Raw genomic sequence first — 20,171 nt, forward strand, 5'->3', positions numbered from 1 at the left:
CAGGATCTCAGGCTTACACTCTTATTAAAACGTCGTCCTGCATATTGACGGTTATTGATCACCTTTCGCACACCTCGCTGCTTTTACGATACAAGGTTCGTATCACCTTGAAAACCATGGATACTCTTAACGTTCGTAAACGCTTCGATGATATCTATATAGAAATTTACATTTGATCTTGTTTAATGATATCGCATCCATAAAAACGATGATACAAGTGTATATTTTATAATTATTAGATTGGAACGAAACGTTCATTTCTATGTTTATTGCCAATATTTCAGAAATATTATCCTCGTAAAAGTTTGTAGATTTGTAATGTTGCAATAGAAAAAAAAAAAAACCATTAGGATTAATCAAATACGAACGATAAATTCAATATTTTTTAAAACGTTATTTTTCAAAAATTATAATCTGTGAATGTTATTAACGCATTTTTTCCTGAATATAGAAAAATTGTATGGTGAAACTTTATATATATATTATAGATATTCAGAAATCATGATATTGATAATTTCGTTCTCAAATATAACTCGTAAGATAAAATACCTACCGTTGATAATATAGTTGTTTATAAAAAAAATATGACATGTCTACAGTTGATAATGTAGCTGTCTACCAAAAGAAATAGAACGTTTTATAAAATTTTATGTTGTTCTAACATACCGACCTCGATCAGTATTTTTGATTGAGATTGATACGTTAGAACACGATACAAAGTTCTGTAAGTTCTGTCATGTCTATCCTGTTTCTCGTCTGAGATGGTACATTGTTGTGCAATTTATTTGCAATTAAATACATCAAAAGAAATTACTTTAAATATAAAATTGAATTATACATAAATATAATTTGCATATAAAACATATTATTCTGTTTAAATAGTACAACGATCGAAGCGAAATTAACTTATGATTTTTTTCTCACTCAGTAACTGTTGCTTAGTAGATTATCGAGAATTATAGATAAGTTTTAAATGATACGTAAATTATTATCCATAAATTCGAAACAAATATTTTAAAATATGAAATATTAAACGCTATAATTTTCTGCTAATATTTTATTTATTTATTTATATATTCTAATACTTTATTAATTTTATAGTTTATTAATATATTGTAATGATTTACAATATTATAATTTTGTAAATTTATTAAATTTATAAAAAATTTTTCATAAATATATTAAATTATTCTATAATCTCTTTTTATTTATTAAATTTTTTAATCAGAAGAAATTTCCTATTTTTGATTTATTAAATTTATCGTTTCTCAAATAATTTACAATACGTGATAAAGAATATTTGAGCTATGAATTTAAGAAATTAATATGAATCTAAATTAATATTAAATTTGTTTTGAATACATCTTTTGAATAAATTTTTATAATAATTGTAAAATTTCTATTTCTACACGAAAGAAAATTGTATAAATAATCTATTTTATATTTTGTTTGTTTGTTACTTATTTCTCTTTAATAGAGAATTTCGTTTATAATTTCTCCTTTTATCGATCATTGGAATTTCTTTTTACCAACCGTTAAAATTACTGCCTAACTGCTGCTATCTAGTGGAGAAAATGTGTTTAGATTGGGCGTACTCGCTTGATTGCGTCATAAGAGAAACTGATTTTCCTAGGTAGTCAGCCATATTGACTCGCGTAAGAACATCGAAAGCAGTTCCGTATTTGTCGTGCTTACGGTTGCAATTAGATGGTGCGTTACTATTACGGAAATTTTCCAATTAGTTACATTTTCCATGAACTGTAATCACTTGTTGAACGAAGAATTTGAAAATAATAAGGTATGTAACCAATAATACTTGTACTTGTCAGGGGACTATTTGAAAATGCTGCTAGTATGGGCCGTGGTCACAGTCAGCGTCGCCCCGCGATTCGACGAACCTGTTTCGTATTCGTAGCTGTCGTTAGAATTGGAACAAAAATTGTTTATGTGCTTATAATAGAAATACTGCGTTACTTAGTTGAAAAAAAAAACAATTAGTGCTTTAATCTTGTGCATTTTGTTTTATTATATTTTTATCTGCGATTTTCTTATCGTAGTGCATCATTTAAAAAAGAATCGCGTCTTTATCTTAGGTAAGTTTTATAGTTTTTCAGAATTCAATTATACGTGTATTATCTTCATGACATACTGAAATATAATTCTTTTAAATTCTTTTAATAATATTTAACTTTCCAAAATATTAATTATGAAATTATTAACATTCGTACTTTGAATGTAATGGATTGGAATTTACGCTTTGAAATATAATGTTTACTATCATTAATGATAGTAATAATTATAATAACTTTTATGTAGCGTATTTTTTATTATTTTATTATAAATATTTATTCAAATTTTCGCTTAAAAATTAATATTATACGAGAGATAAATATTTTTCACATAACCTCCAGTGATATTAAAATATGTGATGAAAGAAATAATATTTTATCGGCTAATATATGCATTAGTTATGACATATATAATATTTATACGAATGTGCGTTATATTTCAATCAACATATACAAAACATCTGCTTAGTCAAATTGATAGAAATTTTTGATATACGTTGTTTCATGTCAGTATTTATTTCTCTGAATTGCATGAATATTACATCGTGCAACATGTGAAATACTATGTTGCTTGTTTAAATTTGTAAAAAAATTAACTATTAGATTTAACAGTGATATAATATATAACATTCAGTAATATTTAAAAAAATTTATGGATATGATCAAATGTAAAAATCTTGACAGGCGTAGAATCAATACATACAAGATAGAACGCACGAATGCATTCTTTGCATACCATGTATTATATTTCTTCAAAAAAATCATCCATTCTCTCGGAAATTGTGATATAACGAAACGCGCAGAATCCACTGGAAATCCGTTATTAAGCAAAAACTGAAAAGTTTATTATTATTACAGAGAACGAAAATAATTGATATTAATGATTGAAAATAATTGAATTTTATAGTCTATCGATTAAAAATTTGCTATCGTATTCTGTCTTTTATGATCTTGAGGATAAAATGCTTTTAAAAAATACATGTTAATATTTTGCTACAAATACTACTTTATCTCTCTCTTTGTATATTTAATTAATACAAAAAGAATATAAAAATTTATTTGCTGGCTATTATTCAAAGTTCATCCTTAAAATCTGAAATATATACACTGTATTTCTGAAAGTAAAAGCAATCATACAATCTCATCATTTACAAACTTACTTTAAGCTTCGGGATTTCGTCATTTTCCAGTGAGTGCTTGTTACGAGCAATTAGGTCAATTATACACTTTGTCACAAAGACGCCAGCTTTTTTGAAATTTACATTAATCTCACGTTTCTAGCTCTTGCCAATAATCGATCGGAACTATTCTTTATGCATTTCTACAATGTTTTATTCTTCCAAGAGAAATATTTATTATTCTTTCTATATTATAAAAATTCTATTTATAACAAAATTTATTATCATTTATACAATAACAGAGTTTTAAAAAATATTTTATTCATTTTAATTTTTTCAAGTTAAACCAAATAACGTATAAACAAACTAAATATAGATTCTAAAGTGTATTTAAAATTATTACCACAAACGGTATATAACCGTTAACCAAAGCAAGGAAGTGTACTCGTTGGCAATGCATAGAGAGGTGTGACGCTGATAGGAGGTAACACACGACATGACTAAAGTTACAATGAACTTGGGGGAACCAAGCTTACACACCTTTGTAAAATATAATATATAATGCGGTTTTCTCATATATACAACAAATGGTGCATGTGAACGAATATCTGATTAGCAATCTTTGATTGGTAATTCCAAAATAATGAAATAAAATTTTACGAAAATAATAACATCGTCGTGATCTAATATATCTAATATAAATTCAACAAACTATCGAAAATAGAATAAAGTTTTTATTATTTTTAATATTACATTTATCGATTTATTCGCTATGCCTGATAAATATTATCCAAAGTAAACTAAAAGCGCGCGATGTGTATCAATAAATAATATTCATTGCGTATGATAATCGTTCTTTTTATCAAATTTATCAAATAATACTTTCTATTTGTTGATATTAGATATCAACTTATTGATAAGTCACATGGTATTTTTATCAAGGTCTACCAACCGAAATAAGATCTCGACTAAATTGTAATAGCAGTTGCGCCAAGCGTATCACACCTGTTAGCGTACTACAAGTAAGCGTGCTCCGCGTGGTTGCTCGATTCACGTAAAATTTAATTGTACGGCTGGCTGACATTCGCGTAGTAGTACCAGTCTTCCGTAAAGCAATCGCCGGAAGTATCGGCGTTCACCGCACGAAAGAAACTTGGAGGATAAATGCGAACAAGGCGTGGCTATGATCGTCACGTGTTTCGTTATACTATGATTGGAATTGCAATTTACCATCAACTTAAATAGCCTTCCGTCTAATTCTTTGTACTATTTGTATTCAGAGCAACACGTATATTGTATATATATATATCGATACATATAAAATGTAAATTACTACATTGCAAGAACTGCATTCAAAGATATGGAGTTGAATTTTTTTTTTGAATTCTGAATCTGAATAATTCTTATACAAATATAAAATAATAAAATTAATTGAGAAAAACGCATATAGGCATGGAAATTATTAAATATATGATGTTTCAAAAAAAGGTTTACTTGAGAAATCAATATAGAACATCATAGTTCGTAATTTTAAGCTATGGATTTAAATTTTTTCAAATATTTTACGAGTTTTTTCTCCGTATTCACATAGAACACACGTACGTTCGCGCAACGTTTGTGCTTTGATTAAATCGCGCATGTAATCAACGAGATACGTGCTTTCTTTCTTTCGCTTTTTCTATTTCCGTCATGGCCGCTTGCCGCATCTAATCGGCAAACGTATTTTCTCCTCGACGAAACCACGCGGTACTTACGTCGAATCGCGTTTATTTTTTACCGTTCTTCCCCTAGAAAGCCTGAGATTCGTGCATTTTTAAAATAATCGGTCACTTTCGCACTCGACCATCGAAGAAAAAGTATGAAATCAGGGACGTGAGACATTTTCTAGAAATGGGGAAACTTTTCATAAACGGGAAACATGGTAATGCTAGGCTCGGTGAACGATTTAACCGTGAAAAAGAAGAGCGCAATAACGACGTGGTGTAACAGCGTCGTGGTAGGACACGGCTAATTATCTCGGTTTACGCGGGGAAAAATCACTCGTAAAAAAATGGCCATTGTTATGGCATTAAATCACTGTGTGAAACTAGAGAAGCAGAAGATCGTTTACGTTTCGTTTACGTTCCTATGCAAAAATTCTTATTGCATTTATTCTGTCATGAAACTTGGAGGAATTTAGAGAAAACAGATTGTATGAGTTTTGATCGATAACGATATAATCAAGTTTAAAATTTAATCGCGCTGTATGTAACCAAACTCTTGAAATTATTATAAATTACAGGGTAATTAAAATTAAAAGTGAGTCATGCGGCATGGTGCGTGACACGCGACCAAGGCAGCGTGTATTATATTTTTTTCATCGATGACGAGCTCTCGAGTTTTTTAATTCTACATGCACGTAACAGAGGGACCCTTGGAACACTTGTGAACGTATCCTCGTGTAAAAATACGCAAGGGGGCCGGTGGCGTGGAGTGTTTAATTAAAGTACGAACCGTTCGTCGTCTCTCGATTCGATAACACACGAAGTCTTACTCTTTAGATCGAAAAAAAAAAAAAAACATAATCGCTCGTTAATTCTGTGGTTTGAAATTACAGGGTAAGGTGTTTGGTCGTTCTTCGAGGTGGATAAATTTGCGCGTAAACCGCGCGGGGAAGAACATAGGGGTGAATTCAGCGAGTGAAATAGAGAAGAATCGGTGGAATTCTGGTTGGTAAAATTTTCGACGACGTTTTTACAGATCTCAACCCTTTAATTTTACGCATCAAAGAATACTCCTCGCCTTCTGTGTCTGTCCTCCCGCTCTTGCCTTCTCACCCCTTCAATTCCTACCATTGAAACTCGCGACAGAGGAAGACCTACGATGAATGCCGTTGCGAACCCGATGAAAGAAAGGGTTGAACGAGAGAGCGAGATAAACGCGGGGAGGGAACCCCTTGCTTGCGATCGGTGAAACGAGACGCGTCTGCACGACACCCGATAAAAACTGTCCCAACTTGAGTACGCACCCTCGCGTATGAATCGGCTCTACAATAAATCTGGCAGTGTTTGTACCCGCTACGGAAATCACCGCTATACCGCCATCATCTCGTACAAAACGAGCTCTCCACCCTCATCTTCCGTCACATTCCCTTTTACCATAATTTTCACGCACGAGAAACTTGTTCCCGTTTCTCGTTAATTTCTCTCGAATCAAATACTCGTCGAAGTAACTGGGATAGATTTTGATTTTTCTTTTTTTGAAAGATTTTCTTTCAAACAAAATCGTGTAGCCTGGACGAAAATAATATAGCAACCAATGATATCATTCTATTCTCGAAACGAATCGACGAATATTTTATCGCTTTAAAAATCGAATGATTTGGTATAAAAAAAAAAAAAAGAAAGTTGTTCTTTCTAATCGTGCAAGTTGTACAACTAGGCACGTTTCTAGGTAATAGAAAGCTATTATAGAAATACACCATTTGAACCTGATTTCTAAGTTTGGCTATGTTTCAGCGATCGTTTGTTGCTGTTTTTGCCAACCGGAAAATTATTAGTCCGCAAATATCCGACCGCGATGTACAATGCGAAACGTCGATCGATCAAACATCCCACCGTGGAGATTCCCCATTCTTGCTTCTTGCGTTCTTTGGAAGAACCCAGCTGGGCTTTTCATCGATTCGTCGCTACACGATGTCGCACACGCGATGCCGGAGGACTGGTATTATGTTGAAGTCGACACGAGGGATTTAAATGCCGCGTCCGCTTCTGCTCGAATTGGAGTCAACGTGTATCCATTCACGTACGATCGCAAAACACTACCACCACGAGGCTAATAAACCCAGTCGTGCATGCATATGCAAAACTGTTTTCTAATGAATCCTCCGTGCTCTTCGTCCTCTTCCGTGGATACGGTTTGCGGAATCATCGATCCGTTATCCGCGTATCAATGTTCGATGTGGCGTATAGGTTGACACTTAATCTGGATCGACGATTGAAACTGAGATTGAGATTCCGTTAACTGGAAAACGCAGCTTAATATATCGTTTGCTTGGATTTCGTTAAGCTCGCTTTATATCGTTTGGATTTCGAAATAATATTTTCCAATATTTTTTTAATTTTTGCAAAAAAATTTTGCAGACTTTATTATTAAATCCAAGTTATTTTCGCAATTAATTTATTTTCGCAACAGGTGCGTGAGAATAAATATACTTGTGTTTTTTTGTTTCATTCTTACCACATCGTTTAAGAATTTATTTATTTTAGTTTGATAAATTCGATGTTTGAAAAAGAAACGATTCTATAAATTCCGAGTGAAATTTCTTCTATTTTTTTTTTTTTTTTTTTTTTTTTTTTTTTTTTTTTTTTTTTTTTTTAGCCTAAACCAACGCAACGTCTCGAAAATTACTCCGCGCTGTGAGAGATATGAATTTATTCATTAAAGACGATAGCTCTTTAATGCGCACAGAGGATGAGATGTGTTCACGTAACGTCACCAACCGTGTAGTACACATGATAGATCGATGTAGGCGTGTGCCGTGGATCACGCGACCCTCGTTTACAATAAGCTCTCTTTGACGCATGACCAAATGAAACCCACGCATCTCTTGAAAGGATCTCTCTCGCGACGTTGGCGAAAAAAGCGGATTCTTTCAGACCTGCTCGCTCCATTCAGCAGGCCTTTAAACTTTCAACTGACCCGTTAGCAAAACGAGACGATCGACCGGTTTCTTCTACTCGCTGATTCAGCCTCGTAGATTCAGCTTTAACTTTTAAATGCTTATTTGATATCTATCGGGATCTTGAGTGTGATCTGCGCATATGCATCGAGCGCGCATATACCTCTTACTAAGAATTTCTGGAATATCGTTGATCCATTTAGTCAAGAATTAACTTGGTCAATCGTATTAGAGTATATGCTTAGGTGTAGTATTGGCCGGCACGTCATCGTATTTCCTAATCGGGATATTATTTCATCGGTCTCGTAAAGATGAAGAACGTTTTGTTCTAGCGATGATGACGTCAGAATTTGCGAATCAACACTAACCATTATTTTTATGAATTCTACCGTCTTTTCTGTGAAATTTAAATCATAGACATATTCGAATCTTTAATATAAATTTAAATTTCTTGTGATTCAATTAATCATCGATATTCTATTTATATCATCGATATAGAAAGTTTATTCTATTTTATACCAAGGTATTACGTTACAGAGCTGTTTTCTCTTGTTTGTTCTCTCTCTCTCTCTCTCTCTCTCTCTCTCTCTCTCTCTCTCTCTCTCTCTCGCGTTTAATCACAACATTGCGTAACAACGAAGCAGGGCCCGGATTTATATAATTACTTTTTTGTTGAGATCGATGGGGTTTTGTTGTTGTGTAACATGATATTCGAATTGAATGTTAAACCGTGATTTCCGTTTAATGATACGCGTAGAGTTCTCTCTCCTTCGTGCATCTGCTCGTGCGTGACGTACAGGGTCAGCTTCGATTCCTGAAACAAATCGCGAAAATCTCGTTGGAGGAATCGTTGCGAGCCCGTTTTTCCCCTCGTTCTCTCGGCTTGCCGCGTTAATAGTATTTGCAACGACAAACAACATCCTAGTATGGCTCTGATTCCATGCAATTGAGGTTGAATTACTATTTGCTCTCCGGCATTGCATAAGGGAATCTACACAGTATTCGCCGACTCGAATGGTAGAGTAGAGTCGACAAAGCGTGTCGGTCAGGGTCGCGGGTATATTATCTCACGATTATTTTTGATTTCTAAAAATTGAATCTCGTTTTTCTGCGTTATTATACAGATATGTACTCTATACACATACATTTCCCTTCGAAACCTTTTTCCAATCAAATCCTTCGAAACACGTTCTTCGATCGATCGTAAAGCAGATATGATTTTTATAGCCGGTTTATCGCGTCTAATAATATCTGACTTGTATATTTTGATAGGCATGGCATTATAAATATCGCGGCTTTATTGGCTTTGTATCGAGATATCGCTCTTACGCGGGGACTTGAATACCTGTCTATCTGTCTTTGTCAGAAGGCGAACGACCTGTGATAAATGTACACACGTGTTTTTATTGCGGATAATTACATAACTATATTCTTACATGCTTATTATTTGTTCTCAAACTTCTTACGAAATCTAATAGTAATATATTTTTTTTTTTTCGCCATATCTTATATGAATGGATTCCAAAGATTATACAAACTCATTGAAGTATAATCGAACATATCATTACAGAATGCAATAGAGATATAAAATATAATTCTATTTACAATATTCTTTTTAAAATAAAAACATTTATATTAGATAAAAATGTATAGTAATGTTAAATAAATGTTAAATATTACGACAAAAAAGAAATTAATTTCTTATTAGAAAAGATTTTATTCAAATTATATAAAACAATTTCAAATCCAAAGTATTTCATAATAATCTTCTTTATCTCTCTCTTTATCTATTTATCTCTCTCTTTCTCTCCTTAGTTAATGAGGTAGGACCAGGGCGTTTTATAGACGGGGTACATGTAACTCGAACAGCTCCGACAAATATTGATTATTTCTCTATATGGCACCCTCGAGTCTAGGCAGGATCTATACTCGAATATATTGAAACAACACGCGATATTTCTTCGATATAAACGACAATTAAGAAAATGGATTTATTTAGAAGATTATTATTTCATTCCTTATCCTTCCTGTACAATGTGTTGAATTGACACACGGAATCTTTTTAGTACAGGGTTGAAATATGCCGGAGGAACAGAAGTCTGCTGGTGGTCAACCAGAAGTAACAGCAGAAAATGGAACCGATACAAACTCGCCAACGAAAAGTCCAGTCAGCAAAGGCAAAACAGCTCTTGCAAGGATTACATTGTTGGATGGAACAGTGAAAGATTTTCATATAGATGTAAATTAACAATTTTTGTTTTCGTTCTGTCAAAAAAATATAATATGTATTGGTTTAACGAGATTGCATGAAAAATTGATTTTATTTCAGAGAAAAGCAAAAGGCCAAGAGTTACTTGATATGATATGTCAAAGTATGAATTTAATGGAAAAAGATTATTTTGGTCTTATTTATGAGGACAGGCACGATTCACGAAATTGGTTAGATTTGGATAAAAGAATTGCAAAATTTATAAAAAGTACATAGACATTTTCTTTCTTTCGATATATACATTATGTAATCATTGTTAGAATTAATTGTTGATTTTACAGATGATTTTTGACTTTTGCAGACGAACCATGGAAATTTAATTTCGAGGTGAAATTTTATCCACCGGATCCGGCCCAATTACAAGAAGATATAACTCGTTACCAACTATGTCTTCAAATAAGAAATGATATTATCACAGGACGATTGCCATGTTCTTTTGTAACTCACGCTCTTCTAGGTTCATATTTAGTTCAATCAGAGGTCGGAGATTATGATCCAGAAGAACATGGCCGCACATATTTAAAGGATTTCAAATTTGCTCCTAATCAAACTCCAGAGTTAGTGGAGAAAGTAATGGATCTGCATAAAACACATAAGTTAGTTTCGTTTATTAGTTAATTAATTATATTATTACATTATTATATAATTAATTATGTAATATTGTAAATTATTGGGTAAAGAATAATAAAAAATTTTTGTATATTTATAGAGGTCAAACACCCGCAGAAGCGGAACTTCACTATCTCGAAAATGCAAAAAAATTAGCAATGTATGGAGTTGATCTTCATCCTGCTAAAGACTCTGAAGGTGTTGATATAATGTTAGGTGTATGTTCATCTGGACTTCTCGTCTATAGGGATCGATTGAGAATCAACAGGTTTGCTTGGCCAAAGATATTAAAAATCTCGTACAAAAGGCATAACTTTTATATAAAGATCAGACCAGGTGAATTTGAACAATTTGAATCGACAATTGGTTTTAAATTAGCAAATCATAGAGCTGCAAAAAAATTATGGAAAGTATGTGTAGAACACCATACTTTCTTCAGGTATAATAATTATTTAATAATTTTTTAATTTGCAAAATAAAATAATATAAATTGACATAAAATAATATATTATATATTTATTTATTTATTTAATTTTTTAGGCTCATGAGTCCTGAGCCTGTAAAAAAAGTAGGTTTATTACCACATTTGGGCTCTCGTTTCCGATATTCAGGTAGAACTCATTACGAAACGAAGAAGACTCCCATTGACAGACAACCTCCACAATTTGAAAGATCTTTAAGTGGTCGTCGTCCTACATCTCGTAGTATGGATGGTAAAAATATTTTTTGATATTTATTTTTTATTTTAGTTACTATATATACCAAGTGCTCTTTTGATACCGCTATTGCAAAGTTATCACATTGAGATTTTGAAAGGTATGTGTGCATTATACAGCATTAGGAGGTCCTAAACAAGTTGAATCTTATGGTTCAGAACCAAGTAAGAGGCATACAATGAGCTATGAACCTGAAATGATTCCTGATATGGAGCATATAGATCAACGGCCTAGTCCAATTAAAAAACAAAAAGAAAAGGTAAAAAAAAATATTCTTACATATACCGAAAATAGTAATAGTTAGTAGAAGATGCATGAAATCGTCATGCAAATTGAAAATTATTCCATAAAAATCATTTTAAAGGAAATATTTCTGCGGTCTACGCTTTCAAATAAAGCTTTTTTTTAAGATTTTGATAATATAACAATAAATTCAACTAATATAAATACTCTTATTGTTATCATAACTTCTTAAACACTACTGGAATGATAATTATATTATGAAAGGGAGAAATTGTAGAACACCAATTGGTTCACTTAAAACCAAAAAATAATATATTTTATAAAAAGTCCAAGTTAATCATTGTGCACTATTGTTTTAAATTAAACAGACAAATTTGTAGTCATGGCATGTTGATAAGTTTTCGTATGCCATGTATTAGATATAGTAGAATGCATTAGTCATTTTAATACATTTATTCCAAAATCATAAAAATGAATTAAATAATGCACATACAAGTTAATTAACATTAATTAAAAATCATATATAAAATTTGAAAATTTATTTGACAATTACAAATTAATAATCTTCTCTATTAATCTATATAATATTCAGTTAATTGACTTGTATATATTCATACAGACTTGAAATTTATTTTTTTGCAAGAAATTTAGATATTTATAGATTTTATAAAATTTTATCTTATAACTATTACCAAAAAATTGAACATGGCATTTGTATGTAATAATTTAATTTCACAAATTTGAATTCAATATTCACATCCTAGTGCTTCAACCATAAAAACTAACTGACACCTAACTAACACCGGTAGCTCACACGCAAAACAAGTGCTGGAACAACATCAGCTAGCAGTACCAGTAGCCTGGAAGGAGAATATGATGCAGATCGTGGCAAAAAGGTATAGAATTTCACCTGGAACTATCATGCATTAACCAACATATATCTATCTATATTAATGTATGTGACCATTTGGTGTTTTCCTTTTTTTCGATGCATGCTGCTATTTTTTATTTTTTTTTTTGCGAACATTATACGGCCATCGCCTCAAAGATGAATTCTCAAATTTTTTAAAATTTTATTATGCTATTTAATTGCATTAATGCTTATGTTCGCATGCACATAATAATATTATATGTTAAAAAAAGATTTAAAGAAATATACCATAGTTACAAGTAAATTTTGTAGATAAAAATAAAAAAAATATTTATTTAACAAAATAATAATTGATATTTTTTGAGAGCGCAGACCGTAATTAATTATCTAGCATGAAATATATGTCAAGAGAATGTAAAAAAATATAGTTAATAATAGCGTAGCAATAGAGTTGAATCGTGCTTTGCATGAAGCAATGTGTGATTATGAATTTACTTATAGAAACCGGTCGGAGGAATTGCGGTCCTACCGCCCGGTGGTCTATTTAAGAAGAAAAAGGATAAACAAAATGAAAACGAAAAAGAAAACCATAATGATCTAAATAATTCCGATTTAATAAATGAAAGTGCTATTCTTGATAATAATGATATAAAGTCTAGTAAAAAAGAGCTTAAAAAAAAAGAAAAGGAAATGACAGAAAAGAATATTATCCTTGAAAACAATGACAAGATAAAGTCACCTAGTAAAAAAGAATTAAAAAAAAAAGAAAAGGAAATGGCAGAAAAAATTGCTATTCTTGATAATAATGATATAAAATCGCCCAGTAAAAAAGAATTAAAAAAAAAAGAAAAAGAAATGGCAGAAAAAATAGCTATTCTTGACAATGAAATAAAGTCATTTAATAAAAAGGAATTGAAAAAGAAAGATAAAGAAACATCAGAAAAAAAAGATAAAGAAGTATCAGAAAAAAAAGAAAAAGAAGTATCAGAAAAAAAAGAAAAAGAAGTATTAGAAAAAAAAGAAAAAGAAATATCAGATAAAAAAGAAAAAGAAATATTAGATAAAAAAGAAAAAGAAATATCAGACAAAAAAGAAAAAGAAAAGTTAGAGAAAAAAGATAAGGAAACATCAGCCAAAAAAGACAAGGAAATGTCAGAAAAAAAAGATAAGGAAACATCAGAAAAAAAAGATAAAGAAAAAAAAGACAAAATAAAGGTAAGTACAGAAGAATTATATTTATGTGATCTCATCGAGGGATAAACTATTTGTATAACTGAATCATTCATGTAATAGGAGTTCATTGATTTGTCTTACTACCTATTTTTCATTCAAATAATCAGATTCAGATAAGTAGATTTTTTAATATTTGCTTGTTCGTTTGCTTATAATAATATTTTGAACTTTATGATGTTAGAAGTAAATTTGTAAGAAAAATTATATAGATGTTATTAATTCATAAATTTCTGGAATTTTATTGATTTGAAAAAATTGAGTTTTTATATTACTTACGTTTTGTTCATCATAACTAATATTTCTTCAAATTTTACATAAATTACTTTTCATATTTATATTACTATTCATTTTATATTTTATTTATTTTATTGATATATATATCAAATAACAGAAATGAAATCATTATTAAAACAAATCATAAATAATTTTTTCTCATTTTGTATTTATTTTTTATCATCTTTTTTGCAAAGATTTTAGAATACTGCTTTTTGTAATTAATATGTTTTTTTATTGCTATCATTAGCAATTTATTACTACATTTTATTTCATATTTTATTATGTTAGCTTCCTTTGTTAATTTTAATTATTGTTTTTTTAATATTATATTTTTTATTTAGAAGCACGATTATTTATATTTTAGCTCATAGAATATAAATTTCATATAACTGAAGTAATTTTTAATAAATTTAAAATATTCAATTAACATTTTAACTGATATGTAAATCATCGGTAATGTTATCTAAATTAATTTAAATTAAATAACAATTATACATTTTATGTCAAAATAAACAATACATAATATTTTACTAATATATAAACGAATATATTATATATATATTAATACAAAGTTATGTATCAATAGGACTATATTAATATACAAACGATTCAGTTATATGAATTCTTTATTTCTGGATGAAATTATATAAATAAAATTTTATTGTAATTTCTATTTGCATTGTATAATTTTGGATAAGTAGTTTGAGTATATAACTTATTATATTATACTATTTTTTTAGTTTTTTCTTTCCATTTTTTCCATAATTTTATTTTCTTTTTTAGTATAATTATATAAATATATCATCCTTAAAATCCAATTCCATTTGCTAAAATTTCCTGATTTTGATTTTTCATTGTAATTATTCTATTATTAATATAAGTTGCATATATAAAAAATTTAAATTTTTAATTAAATTTTTCATTAATTTTTTATTTTATATTTTATTATATTATTTTACAATATCTTTTGTGATTATTTTGATTTAATAATTTATCATTAAATAATACCTTCTATTATTTTTGAATCATCTGAAAGTGATAAATTCAGTATATATATAATGAATATTTAAATCAAGCTTGATTATTAATTAGAATCTTCTTATTATTATCCTATATATATAAGTATTATTGATATATTTTCCTCAATGATATGATGTCTTAATTTTTATAGTTTATTTAAATTAATAGATCTCATAAATTGGGATGAAATAACTAATTGAGATGAGAAATTTTTAATTCTGAAGAAAATTTAATTTCTAGTTTTACTTTTTTATGATCATTTTATTATCTTCATTAAGTATATAATTGAAAATACATGCGATTTTTCGATTTATAGCAGTTAGTGATTATCGATTTCGAACTTTAGATAATATGTCTTCTTTATACGAGAGTCCGTATGGCTCGAATAGACTTTTAATTAAAGAAATCATAAAAATGCATATAATTAAGCAATTCTTTTAGAATGTTTTTCATTTTTTTCATACATTAATCAAGATTGTCCTATTTGCTTTCCTAACATAGATAAATTTGATTCTGTGACATTGTTGTTCACTGATTCTTCTAGTTCTATATTATACTATACTATTTTAAAGGATATACGAGATGTATTAAAACCAATCTCTTCAAAAACGAAGAAAGTTTTATCTTCAAATACTACCCCAACAATAGTAAAAACAACAACCAAACAATCAGTAGTAAAGGATCAAGAAGGTGTGATACAAAATATAGAAGAAAAAGTGGAAGATCTTACTCCTGGAGGAACAGGCCAAGTAACTGTTTCTACACAAATTAATAAGGTGATATAACATTCACAATTATCTGAGATACATTAAAATAAATATATAATAATATAATTGTTTCACTAATTTTAAAAAGTATAAGAAAAAAATATTAAACATTCTAACCATTTTTGCATTTCATTTAAAAACTTAAAATTCAAAGTATTCATTAATCTTTTTATATTTTTTCTCTTTTTTTTTTTTAATTCAATTCCTTTTTATTTAATTTTATTTTATATTTTTTTAAGTAATATACACTATCCATATCCTTTTGAAAAATTTTTTATTAATTCCAACTTATTACATTATTCAAATTGATATTGATATATTGAAATATAGTTTATTAAGTAGTTTTATGATATGTATTGTAGATTGTAGATTATATAATTTTTAGCTATTGAGTATTGCATGTAGCAAATGTGTTATTAATGTAAGTAGCAATGATTTCTATATAAACAAATTTTTGATCATTTTGAAATTACATATTTAAAAAAATAACATATCAAATTCTTGCATTTATTGTAATTTTGTATATATATATTGCTGCTTTATTATAAGATCTTAGTTACCTTGTAGTTGTATTTAGGCAGAGACATCAGATGATGGTAGAGCTCCATACATGACAGCAACTGCTGTTACTACACGTACTGCTACAATGCACGAGGATCTTGAAAAAAATCAAAAAACCAGTCAGGTTTGTAATATTATTACAAATTTTTCTTTTTCACAAAATTTCACATTAAATATTTTCTTAATTATAATTTTACTTTATTTATTCATACAATATTTTGAATTTTCTTATATATATTCTCTACATTATATTTTCCTATAAAGTTAGAATTATTTTTTTATATTTTTTTTATATTAGGTAGAGGAAAAAACTGTAGCACATACAACAGCAACCAGTGCAACAAGACAAGAACAAAGAGTAGTAACTCAAGAAGTTCGAACAACAAGTCATGTACTTTCTGGTGAACAGGTAATAATTTAGTTTAAATATATGCCAAGCCACTAATGGATGAAGCATGTAGCATTTATGTAAATCACATATTGTGTTTTTGATCTTAACATTAAATCATTAGAATATTTCATGCTAGTACAATCATTGCACATATATAAATAATTTTCTTTAATATTGATGGAAATTCATGTAACATTATGAAGCTTTTGGTTTTATAGCATCTTAATTCTGACATTTTTTGTACAATATACATATAGATATGGAATAAAAATAAGATCATATGCACATTCAGTATGCATATCACAATATCATTTATTTAAATGAAGGAATCACAATTTACATGTACATGAATAAAACTTAATTCATTCAGGATATTGGTTGATTAATAAAATTTAATTAGTGCTATTTTTCATTTAAATTATTTTTTTTTTTTTATTTTTGTAATTAATTTTCTCGGCTTGGTTAACACAATGCATGGTGTAGCTGTTCTCACGAAGGCTCAGTACATCCAGTTCAAGCAGTGATGATTCAGGTACTCCAATTGACCTTGAAGATGATCAGCAGGCTTTCTACAATCAATATTATCAGGTAATTTTTAGGGTTGTTATAATCAATTAAAAGTTATATTCTCTTAGAAACAAGATTTTAAGAATTTAAAGAATTTAGTTCTGAGGATAAATCTTCATCAAGGTATATGTTTAAATATGTTTACAAAAAAGATTTCTAAAATAGTAAAATTTTAAAATAATCTAAAAATTCTTGTAATAATGATTTATAATGTTAATATTGTTATTTATATTAGAATACATAAGATGCATCAAATATTTTTAATTGATATTTTCTTTAATACTCATTTCTTAATATTCAAAAGGACATAAAAAATAACATTCAATCATTGTAGAAAACTTCATTTACTTAATTTACTTATTATTAATTATATACAAAGACCCTGGTTTTGAGGTATTAATTATTAATTTGTAAGAATAACATAATGTTTATAATACTTTAACAAGGAATTAATGCTTTGGTTCTTTGTATTATTTAACATATTTATACTTATATATATAAAATAATATATATATATAAAATTATAAATAATAATAATATACAATTATAATTGTATAGTATCAATTCAACATATTATATATAACTGAATGTTTTATAAAAATTTTTTCTGAAAAATAAAATATTATTATATAAATTTAAATTCAGGGTGATCCAGCTGGTGTTATTGAAACTGAAACACATATTTACAAAGGAGAACCAGAGAGTAATGTAACAACAACTACTACCGTTCCACTAGTAGCAACTGAAACTAGAAAAGTAGCCGTTGAAAGTGAAGATGGTATGTACAGTGCAACTGGAGAAATAGTTAGTTCTCAGACAATATCTAGTAAAACTCGTACTGTTGAAACGATAACGGTAAGATTTCAAATTTTAATATAATTATTAATTTTTAATATACTATAATATGATTATAATATGATTATTGCTATAATATAATTAAATGCATATATTATAATATTTTTAGTATAAAACTGAAAGAGATGGAGTTGTAGAAACTCGTGTAGAACAAAAAATTACAATACAATCAGATGGTGATCCAATTGATCATGATAGAGCTTTAGCAGAAGCAATTCAAGAGGCAACAGCAATGAATCCTGATATGACAGTAGAAAAAATAGAAATTCAACAGCAAACAGCGCAGTAAAGTAACTGATCAAAAATTACTTTTGTAAGAAATAAAGGGCACTCTTTGTCTAAAAGACTTATAATTCTAAAAAAGAATAAAATAAAAAATTAAATTGATATGCATTTAAATAATGTATAATAAATGATTTAACTTAGTTTTACTATCATCAAAATTCACTTAAATAATTTGCCAAAATAAGGCAATAAAAAAATAACATTTGCATTTAATAACTAAAATGTATTTCTTATAATAAATGTTGCCCAATATTATGAGCTTGAACTTGATTAAAAATCAAGTTATTACAAAAAAGAATGTCATGGTACGTAAACTGCAGTGTTCATATTCAAAGTATGTATTGTCTATATACACAGAGGCATAAATATATATTATACATATTATGTATACATAGTTATATATGTACCTAAATGAAAAATAATTTGTTTATAACTATAAACATATGACAGAGTGCCCTATAAACTTACATTATAATAAAATCATGATATTCATGCAATGTCTTGTCTATAATAAGCGTATTAATTAAATTATTCATATAAAGTTTATTTAAATAATCCAAGACTTGTTCAACAATATTAAAAAATATTTATGAGCTTAATTTTTTATAATCTTTTGCAGATTTTTTTGTTATAATTTAAATTTCTGTTTTTAAAACTTTGTCTCTGAGCCTAATATAATAAATAATAAAAAAATTGAAAATGTCTTAAAAAACATTTTAACAAGTCAAACATATGTAACTATATTATCAATATACATTTTAATAATATAAACAATATAATATACATATATAATGTAATTTTTATGAATTTAATGATATAAATGAATTTAATAATATAAATGAGTCATTAAAAAATCAATATATAAAAAGTAACAATGGAAGACTTATAATACTTGTAAGAAATACACAAAATTTTTTTTAAAGTTTCAGACAATTTAAATGTATTTTTTCTGTAATGATTTTTTGTATAGGTCAATTATTTGTGACAATTTCTTTTTCAAAATAGATGTTTATTGTGACAAAGTCAGAGTTCTCTAAGTATAAAATATTAAATATTAATATATACATTAAAATATATACATATAAATGTATGTATGTATGTATACATAAACATTTATGATTAATTGACAGAAAATAGAGATCTACAAAGTTTCCTAACTAGAGTATTACTAATTATTCAATAATGTAAATTGAAAGAAAATATACATTATTAACATTACTATATACATCTTTTATTTAATTTAAAAATATGTATTTGGAAACTATGTAGATTTTCTTGATCTATATATTTCAAAGATGATATGATTTATTAGTAACATTAAGATAAAAAAATTATATATATGTAACTTCATACCAAGAGCTATGATGCATTGGTCAGCGTATATGTCTAAATTTAGCTATAACTTTGTAGTTTTAAAACTACAAGTTCATATAAAATTTTATTTGTTTAATAGTTTATTTAATTTTTGTATTAACAACACAGAAATATTGCTAAAAAGGAAAGGCTGATAATCTGAATTTACATTCTTAATAAAATTATTAAGAGGCAATTTGCGAAAATAAAGTTATATAAATATATAAAGTTATAAATATTATAATATATACCACTGCTTCATGTATTTATGTATTAATATAACATATATGTATGCGTATATGTTAGTG

The 20,171-nt window shown here is 28.1% G+C and overlaps 1 protein-coding gene across 1 annotated transcript; it reads left to right on the forward strand.

Moving 5' to 3' along the window:
* The first annotated feature begins 1,878 nt into the window (after positions 1-1,878).
* LOC122719728 (protein 4.1 homolog) lies at positions 1,879-19,150 on the forward strand. Its single transcript, XM_043945803.1, has 15 exons — positions 1,879-2,093; positions 9,914-10,086; positions 10,177-10,324; positions 10,418-10,712; positions 10,826-11,164; positions 11,266-11,438; positions 11,561-11,700; positions 12,494-12,580; positions 13,057-13,770; positions 15,657-15,860; positions 16,429-16,536; positions 16,711-16,821; positions 17,287-17,391; positions 18,016-18,225; positions 18,335-19,150. The coding sequence occupies exons 2-15, from the start codon at positions 9,928-9,930 to the stop codon at positions 18,512-18,514; spliced, it is 2,973 nt and encodes a 990-aa protein (XP_043801738.1). The 5' UTR covers positions 1,879-2,093; positions 9,914-9,927; the 3' UTR covers positions 18,515-19,150.
* The last annotated feature ends 1,021 nt before the right edge of the window (positions 19,151-20,171 follow it).

This window comes from Apis laboriosa, unplaced genomic scaffold, assembly GCF_014066325.1.
Source record: "Apis laboriosa isolate Shangri-la unplaced genomic scaffold, ASM1406632v1 scaffold9_cov152, whole genome shotgun sequence".
Taxonomy (NCBI): Eukaryota; Metazoa; Arthropoda; class Insecta; order Hymenoptera; family Apidae; genus Apis; species Apis laboriosa.

Excerpts from the sequence above, each read along its gene's own strand:
- LOC122719728 (XM_043945803.1), top strand. The coding sequence starts at position 9,928 with ATGCCGGAGGAACAGAAGTCTGCTGGTGGTCAACCAGAAGTAACAGCA. Across the intron at positions 10,713-10,825 it reads GATCTGCATAAAACACATAA|AGGTCAAACACCCGCAGAAG; the intron begins GTTAGTTTCGTT and ends GTATATTTATAG. Across the intron at positions 11,439-11,560 it reads TACATCTCGTAGTATGGATG|CATTAGGAGGTCCTAAACAA; the intron begins GTAAAAATATTT and ends TGCATTATACAG.